Source organism: Alosa pseudoharengus, unplaced genomic scaffold (assembly GCF_046254945.1).
Source record: "Alosa pseudoharengus isolate Yale_2024_CS ecotype anadromous, Long Island Sound unplaced genomic scaffold, YU_APseudo_1.1 YU_APseudo_1.1_scf_7, whole genome shotgun sequence".
Taxonomy (NCBI): domain Eukaryota; kingdom Metazoa; phylum Chordata; class Actinopteri; order Clupeiformes; family Clupeidae; genus Alosa; species Alosa pseudoharengus.
Genome location: NW_027468859.1, coordinates 11,981,564 through 12,001,655, shown reverse-complemented (window position 1 = coordinate 12,001,655; position 20,092 = coordinate 11,981,564). Strand labels below are relative to the sequence as shown.

The 20,092-nt window shown below is 42.5% G+C and overlaps 2 protein-coding genes across 2 annotated transcripts; both read right to left on the bottom strand.

The window, feature by feature from the left end:
- Window positions 1-3,692, bottom strand: LOC143110449 (calpain-3-like). Its single transcript, XM_076273346.1, has 8 exons — window positions 3,629-3,692; window positions 2,775-2,832; window positions 2,570-2,634; window positions 2,102-2,170; window positions 1,821-1,899; window positions 1,373-1,489; window positions 1,088-1,146; window positions 1-911 (listed from the first exon to the last, which is right to left on the bottom strand). The coding sequence occupies exons 2-8, from the start codon at window positions 2,827-2,829 to the stop codon at window positions 885-887; spliced, it is 471 nt and encodes a 156-aa protein (XP_076129461.1). The 5' UTR covers window positions 2,830-2,832; window positions 3,629-3,692; the 3' UTR covers window positions 1-884.
- Window positions 3,693-6,197: 2,505 nt separating this feature from the next.
- On the bottom strand, window positions 6,198-17,342 carry LOC143110344 (calpain-3-like). The gene is made up of 12 exons (XM_076273214.1): window positions 17,010-17,342; window positions 12,440-12,509; window positions 9,825-9,943; window positions 9,572-9,705; window positions 8,834-9,002; window positions 8,490-8,573; window positions 8,237-8,400; window positions 7,789-7,949; window positions 7,342-7,511; window positions 6,902-6,913; window positions 6,502-6,710; window positions 6,198-6,252 (listed from the first exon to the last, which is right to left on the bottom strand). Exons 1-12 carry the CDS (start codon window positions 17,340-17,342, stop codon window positions 6,198-6,200), a joined length of 1,680 nt encoding a protein of 559 aa, XP_076129329.1.
- Between the last annotated feature and the right edge of the window lie 2,750 nt (window positions 17,343-20,092).

Genomic DNA, 20,092 nt, shown 5'->3' with positions numbered 1-20,092 from the left:
ATAATTCAGTGCCTGATCAGAATACAGCCCCCTTGTGAATCAAGGTAGGGACTGAATGAGACACTATCTCAGACCTGGAAGAAGAGGAAGGTGTGACAATAACTTTACAAACAGTCGTTTCACAGCATTTCTTAATTACATGTTGACAGTTATTGCATTCCATCCAAAGTGAATCCCAAACTGACTGGACAAATTAAGATAAACTGACAGCCCATATGGGTGTGTGCTACAGGCATATGTTTTTTTTACCATAATCAAAATAGAAATCCAATTGCATCACATTGCTATGGCACCCTCTGATGGTCAGGACAAGCTATATCACCAAAGCCTTTCTGTCCTCAACTTGGTGCACCACCTTATTATAGCTGTAACAAAGATCCTTTAGAACACCTTCTGGCTGTAATAAGGTCAGTTGATGATTTATTGAATAATTACTTTTGAGTGAATTTTACCACATAACAAAATTAAAAATAGAAGGTGTATATTATAAGGCACATACAATATCATACCATCTCTAATCATCAACCCATGGTATTTCCAGGTCAACAGACCATGCAGGAGTTTTGAAGGAAATTGTTTGCGCATATAGGTACAGCAGTCAGCAATTCAGCTTCAGAGTACTGTTGTAGTTACCACGAGTCTCCTTTTAAAAACATCCAGTCCTTGCTTGAAGTGGCTTCACATATGACAGACAAATGACCAGAGAGCACCTGAATGTGACTCCTTCCTGAGATGGTGCTGTGCAAATATATGATGGCAGGGACCCCACTGGGCCTTATTCACACCCACTTTGGTCATGTTTGAGGTTAGAAGAAATCTCCAGTTCTTTAGTGACCATTTAGCACCATTAGTGAAAAACACCATGTAGAGTCACTCTTCTTGGCCTAGGCATACATTGTCAGTTGGAGCCACTTGTGGAGTAAGTTGCATGTGTGTGTGTGTGTGTGTGTGTGTGTGTATGTGTGATGGGTTGTGGGGTGTGTGTGTGTGTGGGGGGGGGGGGGGGGGGGTGAGAGAAGTTAAAAAGTTAAATTGCAAATGTTAAAGAATGTATAAAGACTACCATAAGACCATTCCACTCTCTTACCTCAAGAACACTGAGCCTTATCATGCCCTCGCCATCTTTGTCAAAGGCCTTAAATGCCCCTGTAGAGGAAAAAAAAACAGGTTTATGCCATAATAACATCATAAAATATAAAAACATATTTACTATAAACATAACACAATTAATTGTTCTAGCAATGGTTAATTTGTATGACTTGTATGGATTATTGTGCCCGCTTCTATTTCTCTGTTATCATTAGATTGCAATAAAAAAAATAGCATTTTCCTATTTTGTAAGAAATTAGAGTACAGAGGACAATATACTCACGAAACATCCCCTCAAGCCGAACCAGACAGCAGATGTAACTGTCAAAGTCCAGCTCCATGTTCTCATCAGCATAACGCATTGTTATGATGTTATAGAGCTGGTTATTGAGGTGGAAGCCTAGGGGAACAAGAGATAGAAAGGTTCATCAAACTTCCATCAACCTTTCATAAAGTGGAATGAAAGGTGCAAACATTCAACGTCTGCATTCTATTTCTGCATGGGGGGGGGGGCATTTTGGAATAATTTGTCATAATCCGCAAATGTTTGAGATAATTTAATACAGGTTGCATACATATAATATGTCTACATAATACAACTCTGGGTGTGTGACATAAACAAGGGCATATCTGAATGATCGGCACCTGTCATTAGATGGTAGAGCAAGTTCACGACATGTAGTTCACAAGTGAGAGAAAGAAAAACAGAGTCCCCTATGAATTGGCCTGACCTGCATCTTCCACAGCATTCCTCATCTCAAAGCTCTTAATAGTGCCAGAATTATCCAGATCATATCGTTTGAAGATCACCTGTAAAAGAAAAAAACAATACAGGGCATGAACCTCCCCTGAATCTCAGATGCTAACGTTTTTTTTTTTTTTGTTTACAGCCGAGAACATAGTGTTCATTTTTTACTGAGGGGAGTCCACACTCCAAACATCGCCTTCACCATCTAATATATTTCTCATAGATTGAATGAGGTCACATAGTAAAAGGCTCCTTGTGGGCTACCCGCCAATCTTTGATCTTGTTCCACAGGTGTTTGAACTCCTGAAAGTTGAGTTTACCGCTGCCGTCTGTCTGGAAAAACAGTTAAGGAGGACAAACACTAAATTGCACATACCACTGCTCCAAATATCATAGCAGAAGGGATACACTAATGTATTCATTACTCAGAGCTTACTCAGATCATTATTTCTTCCTTTTATATATATATATATATTTTTATTTTTTGGGGTTTTTTGCCTTTTATTTGGATAGGACAGTGAAGATTGACAGGGAGAGAGAGAGAGATGGAGATTGGGATATGACCACAGGTCGAATTCGAACCTGGGTCCCCGGGGGCACTTGGATACCCGTATGGTATGACCAATTTGGCTGCTCACAACACGCTAATGATGGCATTCGTTTGTTAAGAAATGTTATGAAGTCCTACTAAAAGCAAACAAGTGCGGTTTTCTACTTTATTAGAAAGGATACATCCATCAGTGCAATCATGCTCCTACAGCTCTCCAAGGTAAACTGTGTTGTCTTCAGCTCAATATCTGCAAGATGAGAGAAGTGGAATAGGATATAATGACCATGTTGGTAATGTAAGTAAAGTAAGAAAGGTTTATAACTGTACTTGACCCTTTCAAGGCTCAGGTCAAACTCAGGCTAAGTGTGGCAAGTACAGGTTACTCACGTCTAGTCACCACCCTGTTCAAGACACCTTTGAGCTCATTGGCACAAATCTCCATGTCCTTCAAAGAGATCAAGACATCAGAGGGAAGCAGAGATAGCAAGAAGAGAGCAAGGGAAATATGAGAGGGGGAGAGAGAGAGAGAGAGAAATGTCAGGGGTTAACAGGGTCACATACATTAAATACTTTATATTCATTGCTGAACTGCTAAACTAAAACATCCTACAGGGACTGTCATTTGCTCAGCAGGGGTTGTATTTTGTAACCAGCAGAGCAGTTTTGTAAATATGGACCTCACAGCATGTGAACATTCAATGTATGAGGAGCATGTGCATGGAGTATGAAACTACTGTGGACTACACTACCAGTCAAAAGTTTGGATACACTTAGATATTTCCTTTTCACTCCATTATAGACAGAATACCAGCTGAGATCATTTGCATTGTTTTTTTACTCAGGGCAGCAGTTTTCAGATTACATTATGTACATAATTGCAAAAGGGTTCTCCAATGTTTTCTCAGTTAGCCTTTTAAAATGATATCAGATACGTAAACAGAATGTGTCTTTGCAACATTGGATGAATGGCTGCTGAAAATGGGCAATGTAGATATTGCATTAAAGATCAGCCATTTCTTTCTACAACAGCCAAGAACCCTTTTGCAATTATAAGCACATAATGTGACAAAGCGTGACATGGTCTTAGCAGGGTTGTGTATTGATATGAGCTTTTTATCTCTTGCGAAAGACTATTGAACCATATCCACACAAACACATGCATGCATGATTACACACACACACACACACACACACAGAGAGAGAGAGAGAGAGAGAGAGATAAAGAGAGAGAGAGAGTTTACTTCGCCAGCAATCTGTTGGTAGATGTATCTAAATTGCTTTTCCTCCTCAGTCTCTTCCTCCTCCTCAGGTTTGCCTGGCTACACAAGGATGGAAGGAGGACAAGGGGAGCATGATAAAAATGATAAAAATTATGGATTTAGGGAAATAAACATAAAAGATGAATCAACGTATGTATGGATGAAAAGATACAAACTGAGAGCATGACAGTCACAGGACAGAGCAACAGTGTATGAGACAGGGTGGATTTGAGAAGGGAGGGGCAGGTTTAGCAGGGAGAGCATAATAAGCAGAGGCTAGACAAAAACAGCCACTGCCCTTCTCAGCATGATGGTTGACACACTGTAATAACAGACTGATTACAGTGATTTGCTTGTTTCACTCTGAAAAGCTGGTAAAGCTGGATGATCAAAAGCACTCTACATGGATTTCTTCCTATTTTATAACAAGACAACATGGTAGCAGTTTACTGGCAGTAAACTACAAGCGTGTTAAAAATATTAGCACGCTGTGATTATGGTTATCCATGGCACCGCATTGCATGCAACTACCTTGACTTTCTTTTTCTTGTCAGTTTCTGTCTGTTGGATGAATGAAATAAAATGGAAGACTTGAAAAATTACCATGGTGGTGGTATGAGCAAAAATGACAGACAGAGAGGGTCTCCTGCAGTTCCACTGCAGTTTGACCTTCTCTAAAATGATAGTGCATTAGTGTAGAAGTTTAGGGTGAACCCAGCCTGATCTGCCGGCGATTTCTTTTTCGCCCTGCAGCTCAGGCTGGAAAGCTGTGCATCTTTTTCTGCTGCTTCCGTTAAAATTTTGCCGGGACCAATCACATGCTGGCTTATCCACCTGGCGCACTATTGGCAGGTTTAAAACGATGATGATAGCGGGAGAGCCTGGAGTTTTCGTGTCCTCTTGTGCAGTAGAAAATACATAGCGGACTCCCCAGACCAATGTTCAATCTTAAAAGTTTGAGCTTGGTCTGGGGAAAGCCAGACTAGTAGTTCATAACAACACTTTTATCATTGTGCCGTGATTGTCCCTATCCAACCACTGGATGGTCCCACAGGAGATAATTTGACCTCTTAATGGTCTCTGCAGTAATTGTGCATGAGTGGGATCTATTTATGACCAGGGGATACACCACTAACACACAGCTAGTGTATAGTGATATGGATATAGGCTAGATCAATGTTTGTTAACCGGGACCCAAAAGTAGGTCGTGTAATGTGGTAAAAAAAAGAAAAAGAAAAAGAATCACCCATTTAAAATGCTATCAGATCTAATGTCAGACCTTTTAGTTTGATATACTTTATTTATATGCCAGTCATTGCCATCAATATAGACAATGTTTATGTAACAGGTCATATTAGACGTCATTTTAGCGATAAATATGCCAAAACGACCCTGCATATTATATTTGAAGTATGGATTCACCTGTTGAGGACAAAAAGAGATAGAAACCCCAATGTGTGGTGTGCATTGAATTGCTGGCAAATTAGAACATTAAACCATCAAAACTAAAACGGCACATGGAAACAAAACACCCTTTTGTCAAAGACAAACTTGTCAAGCACGTTGAAAGGTGACTCAGGAGTGGTTAAGGGCTTTGCAAATGTGCCTATGATTTGATACACTGTATTTATCAGTTGGCTTAAGCTAGAATATGGGATGTGACTTAATGACCATGGTAAATTGGGGGTCCTAAGGCAGACCAGTTAAGAAACACTGGGCTAGATGGAGTCCTGGCTGCAATAAGAATATTCCACAAGCTGTGTGGACTGCATCCCCTAGTCATAAATAGACCCCACTCATGAAACATTACATTACAGGGTTCTGATGCAAAACCAAAACAGATGCCAAAACAGAAATATATTTATATCATTATTTTTAAATGTAATATCAGCCACACTGTTGTTGAGTTGTGTTGATTTTTTTTATATTAAAAAACAAACAAGGATGAATAAAAACAACATGATTTTTACACGTTTGTGAAAGTGGACTTTTTACACCTGAACCTTTTGTATGTTTATATGAGGTCAATCCATAAAGCATTACGTTTTCCTAACAAGAAAATAAGAAAACAGAGGACAAAACAACTTCTTCATTGCAACATATCTATAACATTTTAGATCCAAAATTCTATAATTACAAGTAGTACAAATTTTCATAAATGCCTGTGACCTGACACCAAAAGTACAATTATCTTAGTTCAACTTGTTTAAATCTTACCTTGAGCTTCTTCTTTATGTCTTCCTGCAAATAATTATAGGACCAAAGTCAGTAATTGCATTTTAGAACTATCTATTTCATCAGCAGTAAAAGTTATGATGTGACTTATTGAAGCAGGATGTATGTCAAGTAAACATATTAACACTTCAAACATATTGAAACATATTAACACTTCAATTTATTACTGCACATGTAAGTAAGTCTTTCATTAGCATGCCAGCAACACTCAGCTCACAAAAGTAATAACTTAAAGCAATGTCTTGAAAACGGTATCTCATCCATAAAATATCTACAAAGTCTTGACATATAACCGTGTGAAGACACATAAGCAGAATCATGTCAGGTGGTGTACCTCAGGTTCATCAGCCTCGATCGCTCCCTCAATCATCCTAGAGAAAAGCAGAGATCAGTGGTCAGTGTTCTCTCTCTGCTTACAGACAGAGATCAGAGACTGTGATCAGCCCATTCTCAACAAATTCACAAAATATTATTGGTAGGATCGATCCATTAAATTCATAGTAATATGTTAATAATATAATAATTAATATTTTATTATATTTTCATTTATATTATATTTATAGATAAAACATAATATAATAATTGTATAGATCATCCCCCACCCCACCCCCATAACTCACTCTGATGTGCTCTTCTTTTCTGTGAAGATCCGCAAAATGAACTCGCTCTCCTTGTGGGGGTCAAAGGTCGAGGGCACAATGACGTACTCGCCTGGCATCAGCCGCACACGCTCAGTCACCTCCCGGAGGTTGACGTAGGACTTGCTCTTAGCCACCGAGCTGTTGTACAGGAAGAAGTCCTTGGACAGAGGCTTGTTACTGCCATGGAGCTGGACCAGAGATAAACAACAGCAGCACCACAGACATTATCCTGCTTAGATCCATGCTCATCTACCTGTACTAACATGTACTAACAGTACTCCAGAAAACTGCAGTACAGAAGTGTGGTACAAAGGGGACAGGAATCTGCAGGGACAGCCCAATTAGTACCCCAGCATGAGTCTAATAGATGTAGGCTTACCTCCTTTGGAACCTTGAGAAAGGAATAAGAAAAGGACATAATCAACAATATGACAAGACACATCAACAAGATCATTTAGAGTAAAATGAGTCGTGAACAGCAATGGAAATGTAAGCAAATTAGCTGCATCTCACTGACGAGTATAATGATTGAATTGTATGCTCATTTAATGTGCACAACAATAACAATAACAACAACTTGCATTTACATAGCTCTTTACCAAGGCACCCAAAGCATTTAGCAGTGAGGGGGGAGCCTCACTAACCACCACCAATATGTAACACCTGCAGTCACCACACACCAGCTTAAGGTGGAGAGTGAGGGAATGAATGAATGAGCCAATTACAGAGGGATGATTAGGGCCCTAGATTGAATAAGCCAGGTTGGGAATGTGGAATATGTGTGGGCCCCTGAGAGCTCTGTTTATAAAAAGTAGGCACCTTGTAGATGAAGAAGCCGATGGTGTGGAGGACCGCCCCCAGGTGGCGCTCTTTCCGCCGGCCCTTCTGCATGAGGGCTATGACAACACTGCAATCCCTCTCTCCATCCTCTGGGTCATCGTCCTCCTCCAGGAGACAGATGCGGTACTGAGGATTCGTCCAAAATGTGTCTGTCAAAATCAATAGTTTGTCCAACTAAAATATGAGGAAAAAACTTTGAGTCCAAGGTTGTGGTCAACACAGTGCAATACTGTCAAATGCAATATTGCACACATACTATGGGCCTTAAGTTGGCAAAGGGCCAAATCTGTCAACAAGTAAAGTTCTTGTGCATGAGCTATAGCTATCGTGTTGCATTTGTAAGTAGACGTAGCACGACACCAATTGCCTTATTAAGTTACATAAATGTCCAGAAATAGAATAGGCTGCATGTGTGTTGGATCTCACCTGGGTAGTTCCGGCAACCCCCAGCCGAGCAGCCCTTTACCCAGCGGCCCTCGTTGACAGTCACCTTCCAGTTGCTGGTGCTGTCATCCTGAAGTGTGTCAGGGGTCAGGTTACAGATCTCCAGCTTGGTGAAATGATTCTGGAAGTTCAGAAAAGACATCCTAAAAGGTGGGAAAGAGAGAGTAGGGAGGGAAAGAAAGAGAGAGAGAGAGAGAGAGAGAGAGAGGTAAGATGAACATAGTCACAATTAAAACTGAGATCCTCAAAATGTGGAAGAGGGCTGTGATTGAGGGTGCTTGGTCAAGTAGGTTAATTTGAGATCACTTCCTAAATGTGTGCATGGCTTAATGTCTAACACCAAATAGCACAAAGATTTCACATGAAAATCAGACCCTGACGGTCTTCTGTACTGTTTGGTTACAGACAGGAGCAGGTCCCCTCTCCATACCAAAACTCGCCCTGCTCAACTGGCTCCAGCCTTTTCTTGTCCTGCTCGGAGTGGGCGAGGGCTGTCCAGTCGTTTGACATGCACTTTGGGGAGGCAGCCATGCCCCAGGGGTCACGCAGGCGCACCAGGCGAATCCGGGTGTCCTTCAAGACCTTCTGGGGCCCCTGAGGAGCCAGACATGGCGATATGAAGTCTCTAGTTAAACACAGAAGCGCTGGGGGAATTAAATAAATCAGCCACACAAATGTCTCACCTCTTCAACAGCGGTGATGGAGTAGGCATGTCCTTTTACTAAGCCACTGGAGGTTTTAGTCGTCTGTTCTCTTGAGACTACTTTCTGAGAATAATCAAGGGAAAGACACGTGGCAGGAAAGAGGAAAATATAAGGTAAAGTAAAAAAAAAAAAAAATTGACATTTCACAGATAACATTCAAGGTTCATCTTGTAAGGGTTTAAAATCGGTCCGATTTACTACAAAGTGGTAAGATAATTCAAGTTTACCAAGATACTACAGGTGATCTGGGATTATGTCTTAGTATTATATAAATGCACAGAGCTGACACACAATCATTTCCAGAGAGTTCTAGCACGACTCACATCTATGGAGCATCCCATGAGGGATCCTCTTTCCAGGGCCTTCCTCATGATCCGGAACAACTCCTTGGGCGCATCCTGGACCTCAAAGAACTCTGTCACACCTCCGGTGAAGTCCTCCATGGCCTCCAGAGCATTCCCTCCCTTCAGGGCCTCATAGGAGCCGTGCAGCCTGGGAACAAACATACAGTAGTACAAGTGAAGAAAGGTTCTTCTGCATTGTGATGATTATAGGAAAATATATAGTATAAGTATATATACTCTTTTGATCCCGTGAGGGAAATTTGGTCTCTGCATTTATCCCAAATCTGTGAATTAGTGAAACACGCAGAGCGCACAGTGAATACACAGTGAGGTGAGCACACACTAACCCGGAGCAGTGAGCAGCCTGCTACAGCGGCACTCAGGGAGCAGTGAGGGGTTAGGTGCCTTGCTCAAGGGCACTTCAGCCGTGGGTGTGGGCATGGGAGAGCAGTGCCCAACCATTTCCACCCTACTGGGTCGGGGATCGAACCGGCAACCCTTCGGTTACAAGCCCGAAGCCCTAACCAGTAGGCCACGGCTGCCCCCAAATTAACTTTCAAACTCCTTTTACAGGACCATTATGGCCCAAAAACCTTGAACTTCATGAAGATCCACTCAAAACAATTGAATGTGAAATGCAGAAGCTTTAAAATCATGTAATAACAATATCTATAATGTGTGAAGTAAAAGCACAAGGATAACACTGAGTTCACTCACTTGGCATAAGCCTTCTCCAGGAGAGCGCTCCAGAACTCATTCTTCTTCCCAGAACTTGTGAAGACCAGCTGGTTGTTGCACGTTGGGATGCGGTCATCCACCACAACGTCAACCCATTCCCCATAACGCCAGAACTGCACATTAAACACCAAACAATTACTACCACTCACCAAGCAATTAAAGATTTTCATAGTGTTCAGATTCAGAAAGTATGTGATGTTATTGGATAAGTTGTTATTGGTAAGTTGGATACCTGGAAGTGGAAGATCCCAGCATAGTTTTCGGTAAAGCTCTGATCTGGTGGGATGACCTTATACAGCAGTTGCTCATTCAGCGTCAGGCAAGCAATGGCTGCAAGAAGCCAGCAGTCCCCTGTAGAGGGAGCCAGGGAGGTGAATAATGCTTTACCTTCAACAGAAAAAAGTGTCTTTTTTTTTTAACTGTGCACAAATGTAGAATCCCCATTTTACCATGGACCAAAACTCCTGAAAAACTAGATTTACTAATTTAATTTAAGATAAGATGTTAGGGATTCATCTTGTTAGGCATGGTATATTCACATCCTCTTGTTTCAAGACAAACAGTGATCAGACCATGATTATCTTTCTTTCTGGCCAAGCTTAATTATTGCCTCAGCTTCAAAAGTCATGAGCGAGTATGTGACTATGAACACACTTGTTCATTCTTTTCATGTAAGTTGATATTGACAGCATCAGTGTTATGACCTGAGACATTGAAACAAAAACAAACCAGAGCGGAACGTGAATTCTGGTCCAACAGCTCTTCTGAGGATTTGGGAGTTCTTTGAGAGGATATGCACTAATTTGGAAGCCGATTCAGAACAAAGCTGGTCTTTGCGCCAACACTAATTAGAAAGGGAAAAACAAGATCTGTGTCACATGCAGTGTAAAAAATATCGGATTTCTGCCACTTCTGCCATGTGGTGTGACCGTGGCCATTCACAGCTCCCCTTAAAAGTCTTTCTGTGGACACAGGCTTCAGAACACTTCAAGAGTGTGTTCTGCTGTGCATCAGCTCACAACACCCCCACTCCACCCCACCCCCCTTTCCAACTGTTCTGAGAACGATCAGTCCGTCAACAGTTGTTCTGGTGTTGCGGTTACACACAAACCCCTCCCTCTAACAAACACACACACACAGACACACGCAGACACACAAACACACGCACACACACACACACACACACACACACACACACACACACACACACACACACACATCTCTGCTTTGCTGTTCGGCCTAAGACTTGCCAGAGTGGTCAGGCCACTGATCCATGTGGGAGAGCCAACATGTCACTCACTCCAGAGTCCTTTGCTGTGTGTGTCGCCTGGTGCTCGGCTCAAGAGGGGTTTCAGGGGGAATCTGATTGGACCGAGTCCAGCTTCTCAGGTTCCTGTGGATCTGTCCATCAAAGCCAACCAACATCACCCCCACTTGGCCCCTCGAATCCATCTGTCCTCGCTCTCTCTCTGTCTTACTTTTTGTTGTTACTGTGGTTTCACTCTCTCTGTCTCTGTCTGACCCATGAATGATATGAATTCTATATTGTGTCAAGAACTATTTACCTTGTACGGTAGAGGTGCAGTAAACAATCCTAATCAAATACACTATTTGTCAAATGCAGCGCATTGTTCCACTAACTGGCTGTTCAGTGTTTGCACTCATCAACTCAGGTGTTCATGCAGTTCTGGTTCGGTAAATGGGAGATACTGTATATACTATTTAACTCATTGAATGCCAAGCTGTTTTCAGAAGCTTTGTCCTAGAGTGCCAGCAATCTAGACCATTGTTGATGATTTTTGTACAGCCACAGCATATTCTGTGTTATAGCTATGAACACATACAATGGCTCGTTTAAAAGGTAAGACTTTAAGCTCTCAGTGGGTGCAAACCGTGTATTTCTACACGCCTCTGTTCCTGAGAAATCCCAAGCTAAACAGTGGCTAGTTTTAATCAAAACCGCTGTTTTTTTTCTAGAAATGGAGATATAACGTCTTTCATGAAATATGAAGTGGTGCCTGTAAACTTTCCGGGAAGTGACCAGCGAGACCTGGCGAGACTGCCACCTAGTGATAGACCCACGAAAATGGCCTGGTTTTCAGCTGACGTGCATGCGTCACTGATTCGACCCAAAGCGGCAACCGAGTTATGATAAAATGTCCAGATTGTGCGTTTTCATGAGTTTTCGATCGTCATATATTTAATTTCCATTCATCACAGAGTTCCCAAAATCACATATAAGGTGTCTAGTTTTGTAATTTAAAAAAAAAAACCTAAAAACGTAATATTACGTTTTTGGCACTCAACGAAGGAAAAACTCAATGAGTTAACATGCTATAAACAACTCCAGCCTATCAACAGTATCAGGAGCACAAAAGAGAAACCAAATCTTTAACTGAAACGGTCTCTTTAACAGTAAAAGTATAGTATAGTATAGTTAAAGGAACCATTATGTAAGATTGTGGTCAAACTGTACTGCAACCACTTTCAAATTACTAGAGCGGTGTATCCCCTCCCTCTCCCCCCTGACTCGAGATTGCCAACCGGGATGCCGAAACACTACTGACTTCGTGATTAATAGATAGGTGGAGGCAGAGCCGTATATAGAGCTATATACGGCTCTGGGTGGAGGGTGGAGCGTCAGGCCAAAACACAACATGACATGACAAAACACAACATCAACATCGTTGAGGGCTGATTTTTGAAATGAACATGATTGATGATCTGTCTAGTGACATATCAGGGCCATTTTTTGATTAATTGAAATACATTTCTTACATATGGTTCCTTTAAATGTATATTTTGATTTTAGTTTACTCTTAAATCTTGATCATGAATTTGTCTTACCAAGGTCTCCTTGGCAGATGTCAGTTCGGTTTGCTCCGCCAATGATGAACTGGGGATTTTCACAGATTTCCTGTTTGATACAATCAGAGAGAAAGACAAAAACAGCTGTGATCTGAAACAGTCTGATCTCTGAGCCAGAGATGAGCTTCATGCAATATATGTTATTGATTCGGTATTGCCAATCACATCTCAAATGTATGTTCTTCTCTCATAATAATAAAAATGTAAAAATATATAAAAATGGCCATAATGTGCTATAGAACGTGCTATGGACTGGCAACTTCTTGTAACTGGTGACAGGCTTGGGGAACTCTGTCAGCTAGCCTCTCCAGACCCCCACTCTGACACATAAAGCCACATGCTGCTGAAGAGCTTAACCACTGTGTGGGAAGAATCTCCTATGAACAGTTATTTTAAGTGTTATGACAGACAGTAGCCTACATCAGATGTGAATTTGGTGACAATTTCCCAGGATTACCTGACCAAATAGATGCACCGATTGCACAGGGAATCATTTGGGCAGATGCGTCAGTCCAGCATGACCCAATCCAGCATGGCCCAATGAGGTTATCAGTCATTATCACTGCTCGGGTGGAATTTGACACATGACTTGCACATTGCTGCCCTATTCTATAAAACCTGAGCTCCTGCTGGACCAGGGCCACATGCGTCTGGACAGCATGTGATTCTGATTTTGCAGACCTCAGCTGTATGGGGCAGGACATCACCCTTGACCACCCTGTTGATGAATTGAAGTAAAATGAGGGGGGGGGGGGTGTTGGAAGGGGCAATAGTTATAATAATAGCAACATAATGTCATAATAATAGTTTTATGACCGATGACAAATGTAATTTATAAAGATGAACATCTTAGACATTCATCATTGCTATGATCCTATCATGATTTTCCTCTAAATATGATGAAATCCATATTTATTGGTTAGACGTAGCCTACACTACTTAATGAAGCTTAACAAGTCAAACCAACTATTTTAAGATATGATGAAATCCAACTGAAATCCCACCTCCAGACAACAGAGAGGAAACAGCCGAGCCAGTCATCCCAGTCATGTAAACAATGTATACTCAGAGGGTAAACAGCATACTGCTATGATACACATACAACCCTGACTGTAAAAGCGCAGCATGGGTCCTATTGCAGATGTGATACTTAAGCCCTGTGGAAATGGCACCCGTAAATCAGAGATGATACTGCCAGATTTATATATCTAATGTGCCCTAAGCATACCAATATCACATCTCCAGCAATGCCTTTAAGACTTTGTGATTTGATTTTATGCTTGGGTGCTTAATTGTATAAATGCTGTAATAAGTCTAAACTACTTTGGTCTCATAATTATGGCAGCAGATAATTCTGTCACATATAATGTAGATGTTGATTTATGTTTCTCTCAAAGCTGCTTGTGAAGTCTCATGACTGAAGTTCAATAAATGTGTTTAGATAACCACAGCTTTTTTGGAAGTGAAGAGGCATAATGAAGATGCGTATGTAGACATCCAGAGCATTGACAGCTGCTACGTGCATGACCCTCGTGGCCTGCATGGCTAGTAGATTTATCTTTATGAGGTAACATTTATAGTGGCCAATGAACTTGACTAGATATGGACAGAGTTGGCCTTCAATCTTGCACGTCAGTCCTTATCCGATTAATTTCTGTTTCAACATTTGTACCCAACTTGAGAAAAAAATAGAAATATCTATGAGCCTGGATCTAATTGAAAGAAAAATAATCAGTTCATGGTGAAAGAACAGCTTCATTTACTGATCGAACTGATGCAAAATAACAGTGTAGTAAGGTCTGGAATTGTTTACATGACCGCCACGGTTGTGGTCATGCAGTGACAGCCATTACAAAAGGACTCCCTATAGACCCTTTCAACAATAAAAACAAAAACAATGCTTAAATGTTCTATTTGGTTCCCAATCTACTTCCTGTGCATTAAGATAACATATGGAATGTTAAAACGGAAGCCTTGTGGAGCCAACTATGATGCTGATAATGGAACTCTCTTATGGTCCGTGAGACTTAAAGGGAAAGGGGACTGATATTTAGCAGACACTTTTATTCAAAGTGGCTCAGGAGGTAGAGGAGTCGTCCAGCAACTGGAAAGTTGCCAGTTCGACCCCAACTCCTTCTGACCCTGTCGATGAGCAGGTGGGCGCCTTGCATGGCAGCCTCCGCCATCGGAATGGGTAAATGTGAGGCATAACACTGTAAAGCGCTTTGGGTGCTCGGAGGAGTTGATAAAAGCGCTACAGTATATAAATACAGTCTATTTACCATTTACTCCCGCTGCATCACTCTACCCACCTGATCTACTGTCAGGGAGAACAACTCCTGTGCTATTCTATGTTGCAATTATCCCAGAAGTTATGAAGGGATTTAAATGAAATGATTGGATAGCATTGTGGTGATTTAAATGAAATGATTGGATAGCAGTGTGCTTTCTGAAACTGTACTGTTTCAATAAGTCCCACAGGGTTGTTTTGTTTAATGTGTAGGGTTTGTTTCATAAACAACATAGGTGACCATCTGGTAAAGAAATACTGACATTGGTCATTTGAACTGGACACAGATTCACAGCCAACAGAGAGAAGGTGGAGCATGTAGCATTAGCTGCTTGACACAAGTCCACATAAATGTCTCTCTCCTCCTTCACCATTTTTGTCCCAGAAATAAAATCATAAAGGGCTGTAGACTTTGACTTTTCCAAAATACACTTTATTTGCTTTATAAGTGTAAATGCCAAGGGTACGGATGTTATCTTCAAGGAAAAATCATGGACCTACTTTAACCTTTACTTTTTGTGAAGGTTGAAAGACCTACAATCTCCTTATCATCATGCCAAAGTATTTCGAAGTAGTAAACCCCAAAATAAATGATCACCATGTATCACCATGTATGACCAAGACACAGCATTTGACCATGTATAGATATTTGGCTCTCTGTCATTCCTATATTTCCTTTCATCACATTTCGGGTCAGTGTTACTGTGACTTATCTGTAACACTACTGATGTAAAATGAGCCCTCATCCCAGATGGTTAAGCCATTTACTAACTACAGAGGCGTATTGCCCAAGTCATGGTATAGGTTTAATTTGTGGCATGAACAATAATGGCAGGAGTGCAAGTAAATGTGAACCAGCAAAGCCTTTCATCTTCAAACCATCACAAGCAGAGATAATATTAATTTGCAATGTATTAACACGGTTATACAATCCATTGGAGAAATCAATTGCAGAGCAGTGCAATGCAGACAGTGCTAACAAATAACAACAATCAAGAAATGAAATCGTAACTAATTGAGACAGCGCGGTCAAGGTACAGATACAAGGTGAACTTGATGTCACGTTGTTCCCGTTTTGCCAGGCAAATGCCATAACTTAAGTTCAACAATTCCGTTGAACTGTGAGTCACCCCCGTTTACCTTACATGGGCTGACCCTCATTCCCATCACATGGGCTGACCCTCATTCCCATCACATGGGGTGCTCCAGGGGGACCGTGGGTAGGCAGTGTCAGATCCTTGGCTCTGTGAAGCCGCAGAGCAGCTGGGCCATTTCTGAAAGATGCCCAGTTCAGAGGCCTAATTAGCCACTAAGTACAGGTCAAGAGGTTGTCGTCATCAGAGAGATATTAGCACATTTCTTAAAGATCAATGTGTCTCTGACATGGACTTTAATTAAGCTTCTTTTTAGTTCAAAGGATCAGTGGTACAAGTCTTTCGCTTGTAAGCAGCAGACCTCATTTCTTTCAAACAAGAAGTACTGAATCCAGAGAGCTCTGAATAGTCTTGTTTCATTCTCTCTCATAACATTCTCAGAACAAAGGCATAAAAGCATCCTCTCATAAAAAATATGTCTATAAACAAGAGGAGGCTTTAGTGGGCCTGTGTTAGGATCTATAAAATCCAACCCTCTGGCAACAGACTAATGTGAGCTCTCCAGAGGATCCGCTGTTAGTTCATGCCGGGCGCTGTTTGCAGAGTCCACCCCGGCGCTGTGAGTCAGCTGTCTGAGATTTGAGAATGTGACAAATCTGCGCTATGCCCCAACAATCATGCTGCAGAATCACTTACTGTATGTCTGCATAAGCTTTCCACAGGACTTGATGTCATGAATGAAGAATTCCTGTAGAAGCTGATGACTGGCAAGTTGGTATAATGAAAAAAGTAAGTAGATGTTTTGAACAGCTGATGAACAGCACAATGTTGAGTGCTTATCTTTCAGTTTGGATTTTGCCAGTTACCCTAAGAGCAAAAGCTACTCCTATTTCATCTTGCTCAGACATTGCCTTACATGCTAGGTTCTAAGATGGTCCTTGCACGGCCATGGCTTCTGTGAGTAGATAAACCAGTCAGGAAGAACTGTGGATATTTGTTTGTTTGTTTTTCCAACTTCCAACAACTGGCAAGAATAGACACCGGCATCATTAGCTCATCTCCTCAATACAGCTTCCAAAATATATCATTATTATCATAACCTAAGGTTTTAGGCAATTTCAATGTAAATATATTTCCCTGCGTGTGTTTTATTTTTTGTACTTACTGATGGGCGTTTCCATACAATTTTAATTGGAGGCGGGCAGCTGTAGAATAGTGAGGAGTTGTTAGCAGGGAACAGGGGGTCCTCAAACACCACCTTCTTCTGGACGTACTTGTCTCTGAGCTCTAGGAAGTTCTTTAGCCGTTTGGCATTTTTCACAGCTTCGTTGCGGCTCAAGATGGCGGAATAGGTGTTAGCAGGGGATCCGCAGGTGGGGGCCACCAAGGTAGTCCCAACCAATGGGGCCGCGTGGGTCTGTTTCACAGTTTTGGTCGTCACTTTCTCTTGTTCTCTTCCCTTCTCCGTCCTCCTCTCTTCCCTCCTTGCTCCCTTCATGTTTGAGATCCAGGGGTCACGAGAAATGCCAGCAGAGGAAGTGAAGAAGAAAGACTAAATTTCTAGCCACAAAATGAGATTGCCAAAGTGAGAGAAACTTTCTTTGCAATTTCCCGCTCCTCCTCCCTGTCAGTTCCTTTATATTGTGAGCTCACTTTCTCTCTCTCTCTCTCTCACTCACATACACACACACACACACACACACACACTCAAATCTTCCAAGTCTATATATAGACCTCTTGAAGTATTGGGCTATGGTGCTGGTGGAGGGGCTTGGGAAGGGATGTGGGTGGTGATGAGGTTGTGGTGGCTGAGGGAGGTGTCATTTATTCCTTCCCCTCTCAACCCATCTGTCAGCTTCAAGTGTGTGGTTTGGCCTCTTGGATGGATACTGAGATGTGCATATTGTAATGCCTCGAGACAACAAGGTTCAAACCAAGCAGGTTTATTGGGTCAGGAGCAGGGAACACAGACAACAATACATGGCACATACAAGGGTAGCCAACAACACTCGTAAAGTACATGTAAAGCGTGGCCACACTCACACAGGCAAAAAGGGCTACACGAAAGGCAGAACTAAAAGGGTAAAATGGGGTGAAAGGGTAAAATGAGGGTAAAATGCAGGACACCAAAACACAATAATAATTGATAAATAAAGGCTAATACAGGTACAAAAGCATTGTGGGTTAGCTTTGCACGAAGTCCAGCGCACCAACATTACACAGCCCCATCGCGAGCCATTGCCGTCCTTGGCAATAACTTCACGGCTCAGTTGAAGCCAAACGTCAGTGCCGGCATTCCCATACACAGTCCATCAGTCTGTGGTACCGCCAACAACACGTGGGGTGCACACACCGCAGGAGTTAACTCACCACTCGGGGAACTGCCAGCGGTCCGATGTGGGCGTGCTGGCAGTCACCTGGCTGTTGCCGCTCGTCCCCAGCTCCCTTCCAGCGCTCAGGTCGCACTTTCCGTGGTGTGTCACAGCAGCACTCCGACTCCTGGTGGGGCCCTACTACCGTAGACTTCACTACCGTAGACTCTGGCACCGAGCACCAGAACTCACGGGTCAACTGTTGCTGCACCTCCGTCACTCCACACCACAATCGCACCAGCCGGAACATGCAGGCACCAGCCGGAACATGCAGGCACCAGCTCCGCTGCAGCCAGACACGCTGAGCTCTCAGGCCATCAGCGATTTCGGCATCCCTCCTTGCGCTGCCTCCTCGCAGAGCTTGTCCTCCGCTTCTCCACACAACATTTTTTTTTTTCTGTGGCGCCGGCCAACAGGCCAACTAGAAGAGGCGCCCACACAGCACGGTGCCTCCCACACGCAGCCAAAAGGTCCACACACAGTTTAGTCATTCAGAGCGCACCCACCCTCTTCCCCACCCAGAAGTCTCCAGTCCTTCCCAGGTCCCAGAGCGGCCCAAACCAGGCCTTCCCGCCTGCACTTCCGATCCGCCGCACCTCTTCCAGGTCTGCCGCCACGAATGGGTCCCGTCTTGGGATAATCGCCGGTCGCACCCTCTCACGGACGCCTCTGCACTGCTTGCCGGCCGGGTCCACCGACCACCCCGGCAGGAAGGCCTGGACTAACAGCGCCATATCCAGCAAGTAGTCCCCCGGCGAGAACCTTCCACAGCTGGACCGGCCAGCGAGTTGTCCTCCTCAGCGCCGACCTATTCCTCCAGCTCATCCTATGGCGGGGAATAGTCTTCATCAGGGAACTCTGCCGAGGCTTGCAGCCAAGCTCTTGAAGGCAGCCTTTCTCATCCAACAGTCCGGTGGGCTTCTGCCCAGCAGCATGGTACCCTACTTTAGGACTCAATGGCTGTGCAGAGGTGGCTCTCTTATGTTGGCTAAGACTTCCACTCCTGTGACCAGTTTAATGGCTCAAATTGATGAGACTCAAACAAAGAGAGTTTATTGGGTTAAGAGTAGAGTACACTGTCAATGAAACAAGGCACACACAATAGTCAACAACACTCGTACAGTACATGTAAAGGGTGGCCACACTCACACCAATAAAAAAGGTTACACGACAGGCAGAACTGAAGAGGGTAAAATGCAGGACACCAAAACACATACATTATCAATAAATAAAGACTAATACAAGTACAATAACCCCCAGAGTTCTCCCGAAACCCACCCACAAAGCATTGTGGGTTAGCTTAGCACAAAGTACAGCGCACCTGTTACAGTATTTATGTGTAGGCTAGCAGTTTACACTTGTTAATTTTTTTTTTGTAATGCCTATACCGCGTTACCGCAAACAGCAATATATTACAGTAATTACATTACTTTTGTAACGCATTACTCCCAACACTAAGTAAGTGTGTAGGGTTTGTATCAGGGTTCGTCATTCTTTTGACAACAGATTGACTGTTTTAAGCCACTCTTTTCAGTAATTACTCAGTCAACAGTTCATGCTGTTGTTGAATTTAATGGAGACCGGCAGGCTCAGTTCCAACAATATGGATTCATTAAATGATATCAGAATCAGCTTTATTGGCCAGGTTTGCGTAAATAAAGGAATTTGACTCTGGTTAAGTTGCTCTCAAAGTATAACACTTAACATATAAGAATAAAAATTAAAAACATAAAAAGAGTAAAAAGAATAAAAACAGAACAGTAAGAATAGAATAGGGCAGTAGATATGCTATGTATGAGAATAACAGTATGTACATTTGCAACAACAAAAAAAAAACACTACGCGTGGTATAGGGTAATGCAATTGCCGGGGGTGC

Bases quoted from the DNA above. Each gene is read 5' to 3' on its own strand.
- LOC143110449 (XM_076273346.1), bottom strand. From the start codon at position 2,829: ATGGAGATTTGTGCCAATGAGCTCAAAGGTGTCTTGAACAGGGTGGTG. The intron at 2,635-2,774 runs GTGAGTAACCTG...CTCATCTTGCAG, and splicing joins GAACAGGGTGGTGACTAGAC to ATATTGAGCTGAAGACAACA. The intron at 1,900-2,101 runs GTAGCCCACAAG...TTTCTTTTACAG, and splicing joins ACAAGATCAAAGATTGGCGG to GTGATCTTCAAACGATATGA.
- LOC143110344 (XM_076273214.1), bottom strand. From the start codon at position 17,342: ATGAAGGGAGCAAGGAGGGAAGAGAGGAGGACGGAGAAGGGAAGAGAA. The intron at 12,510-17,009 runs GTAAGTACAAAA...TGTATCAAACAG, and splicing joins TTGTATGGAAACGCCCATCA to GAAATCTGTGAAAATCCCCA. The intron at 9,706-9,824 runs GTATCCAACTTA...TTTAATGTGCAG, and splicing joins CTGGGATCTTCCACTTCCAG to TTCTGGCGTTATGGGGAATG.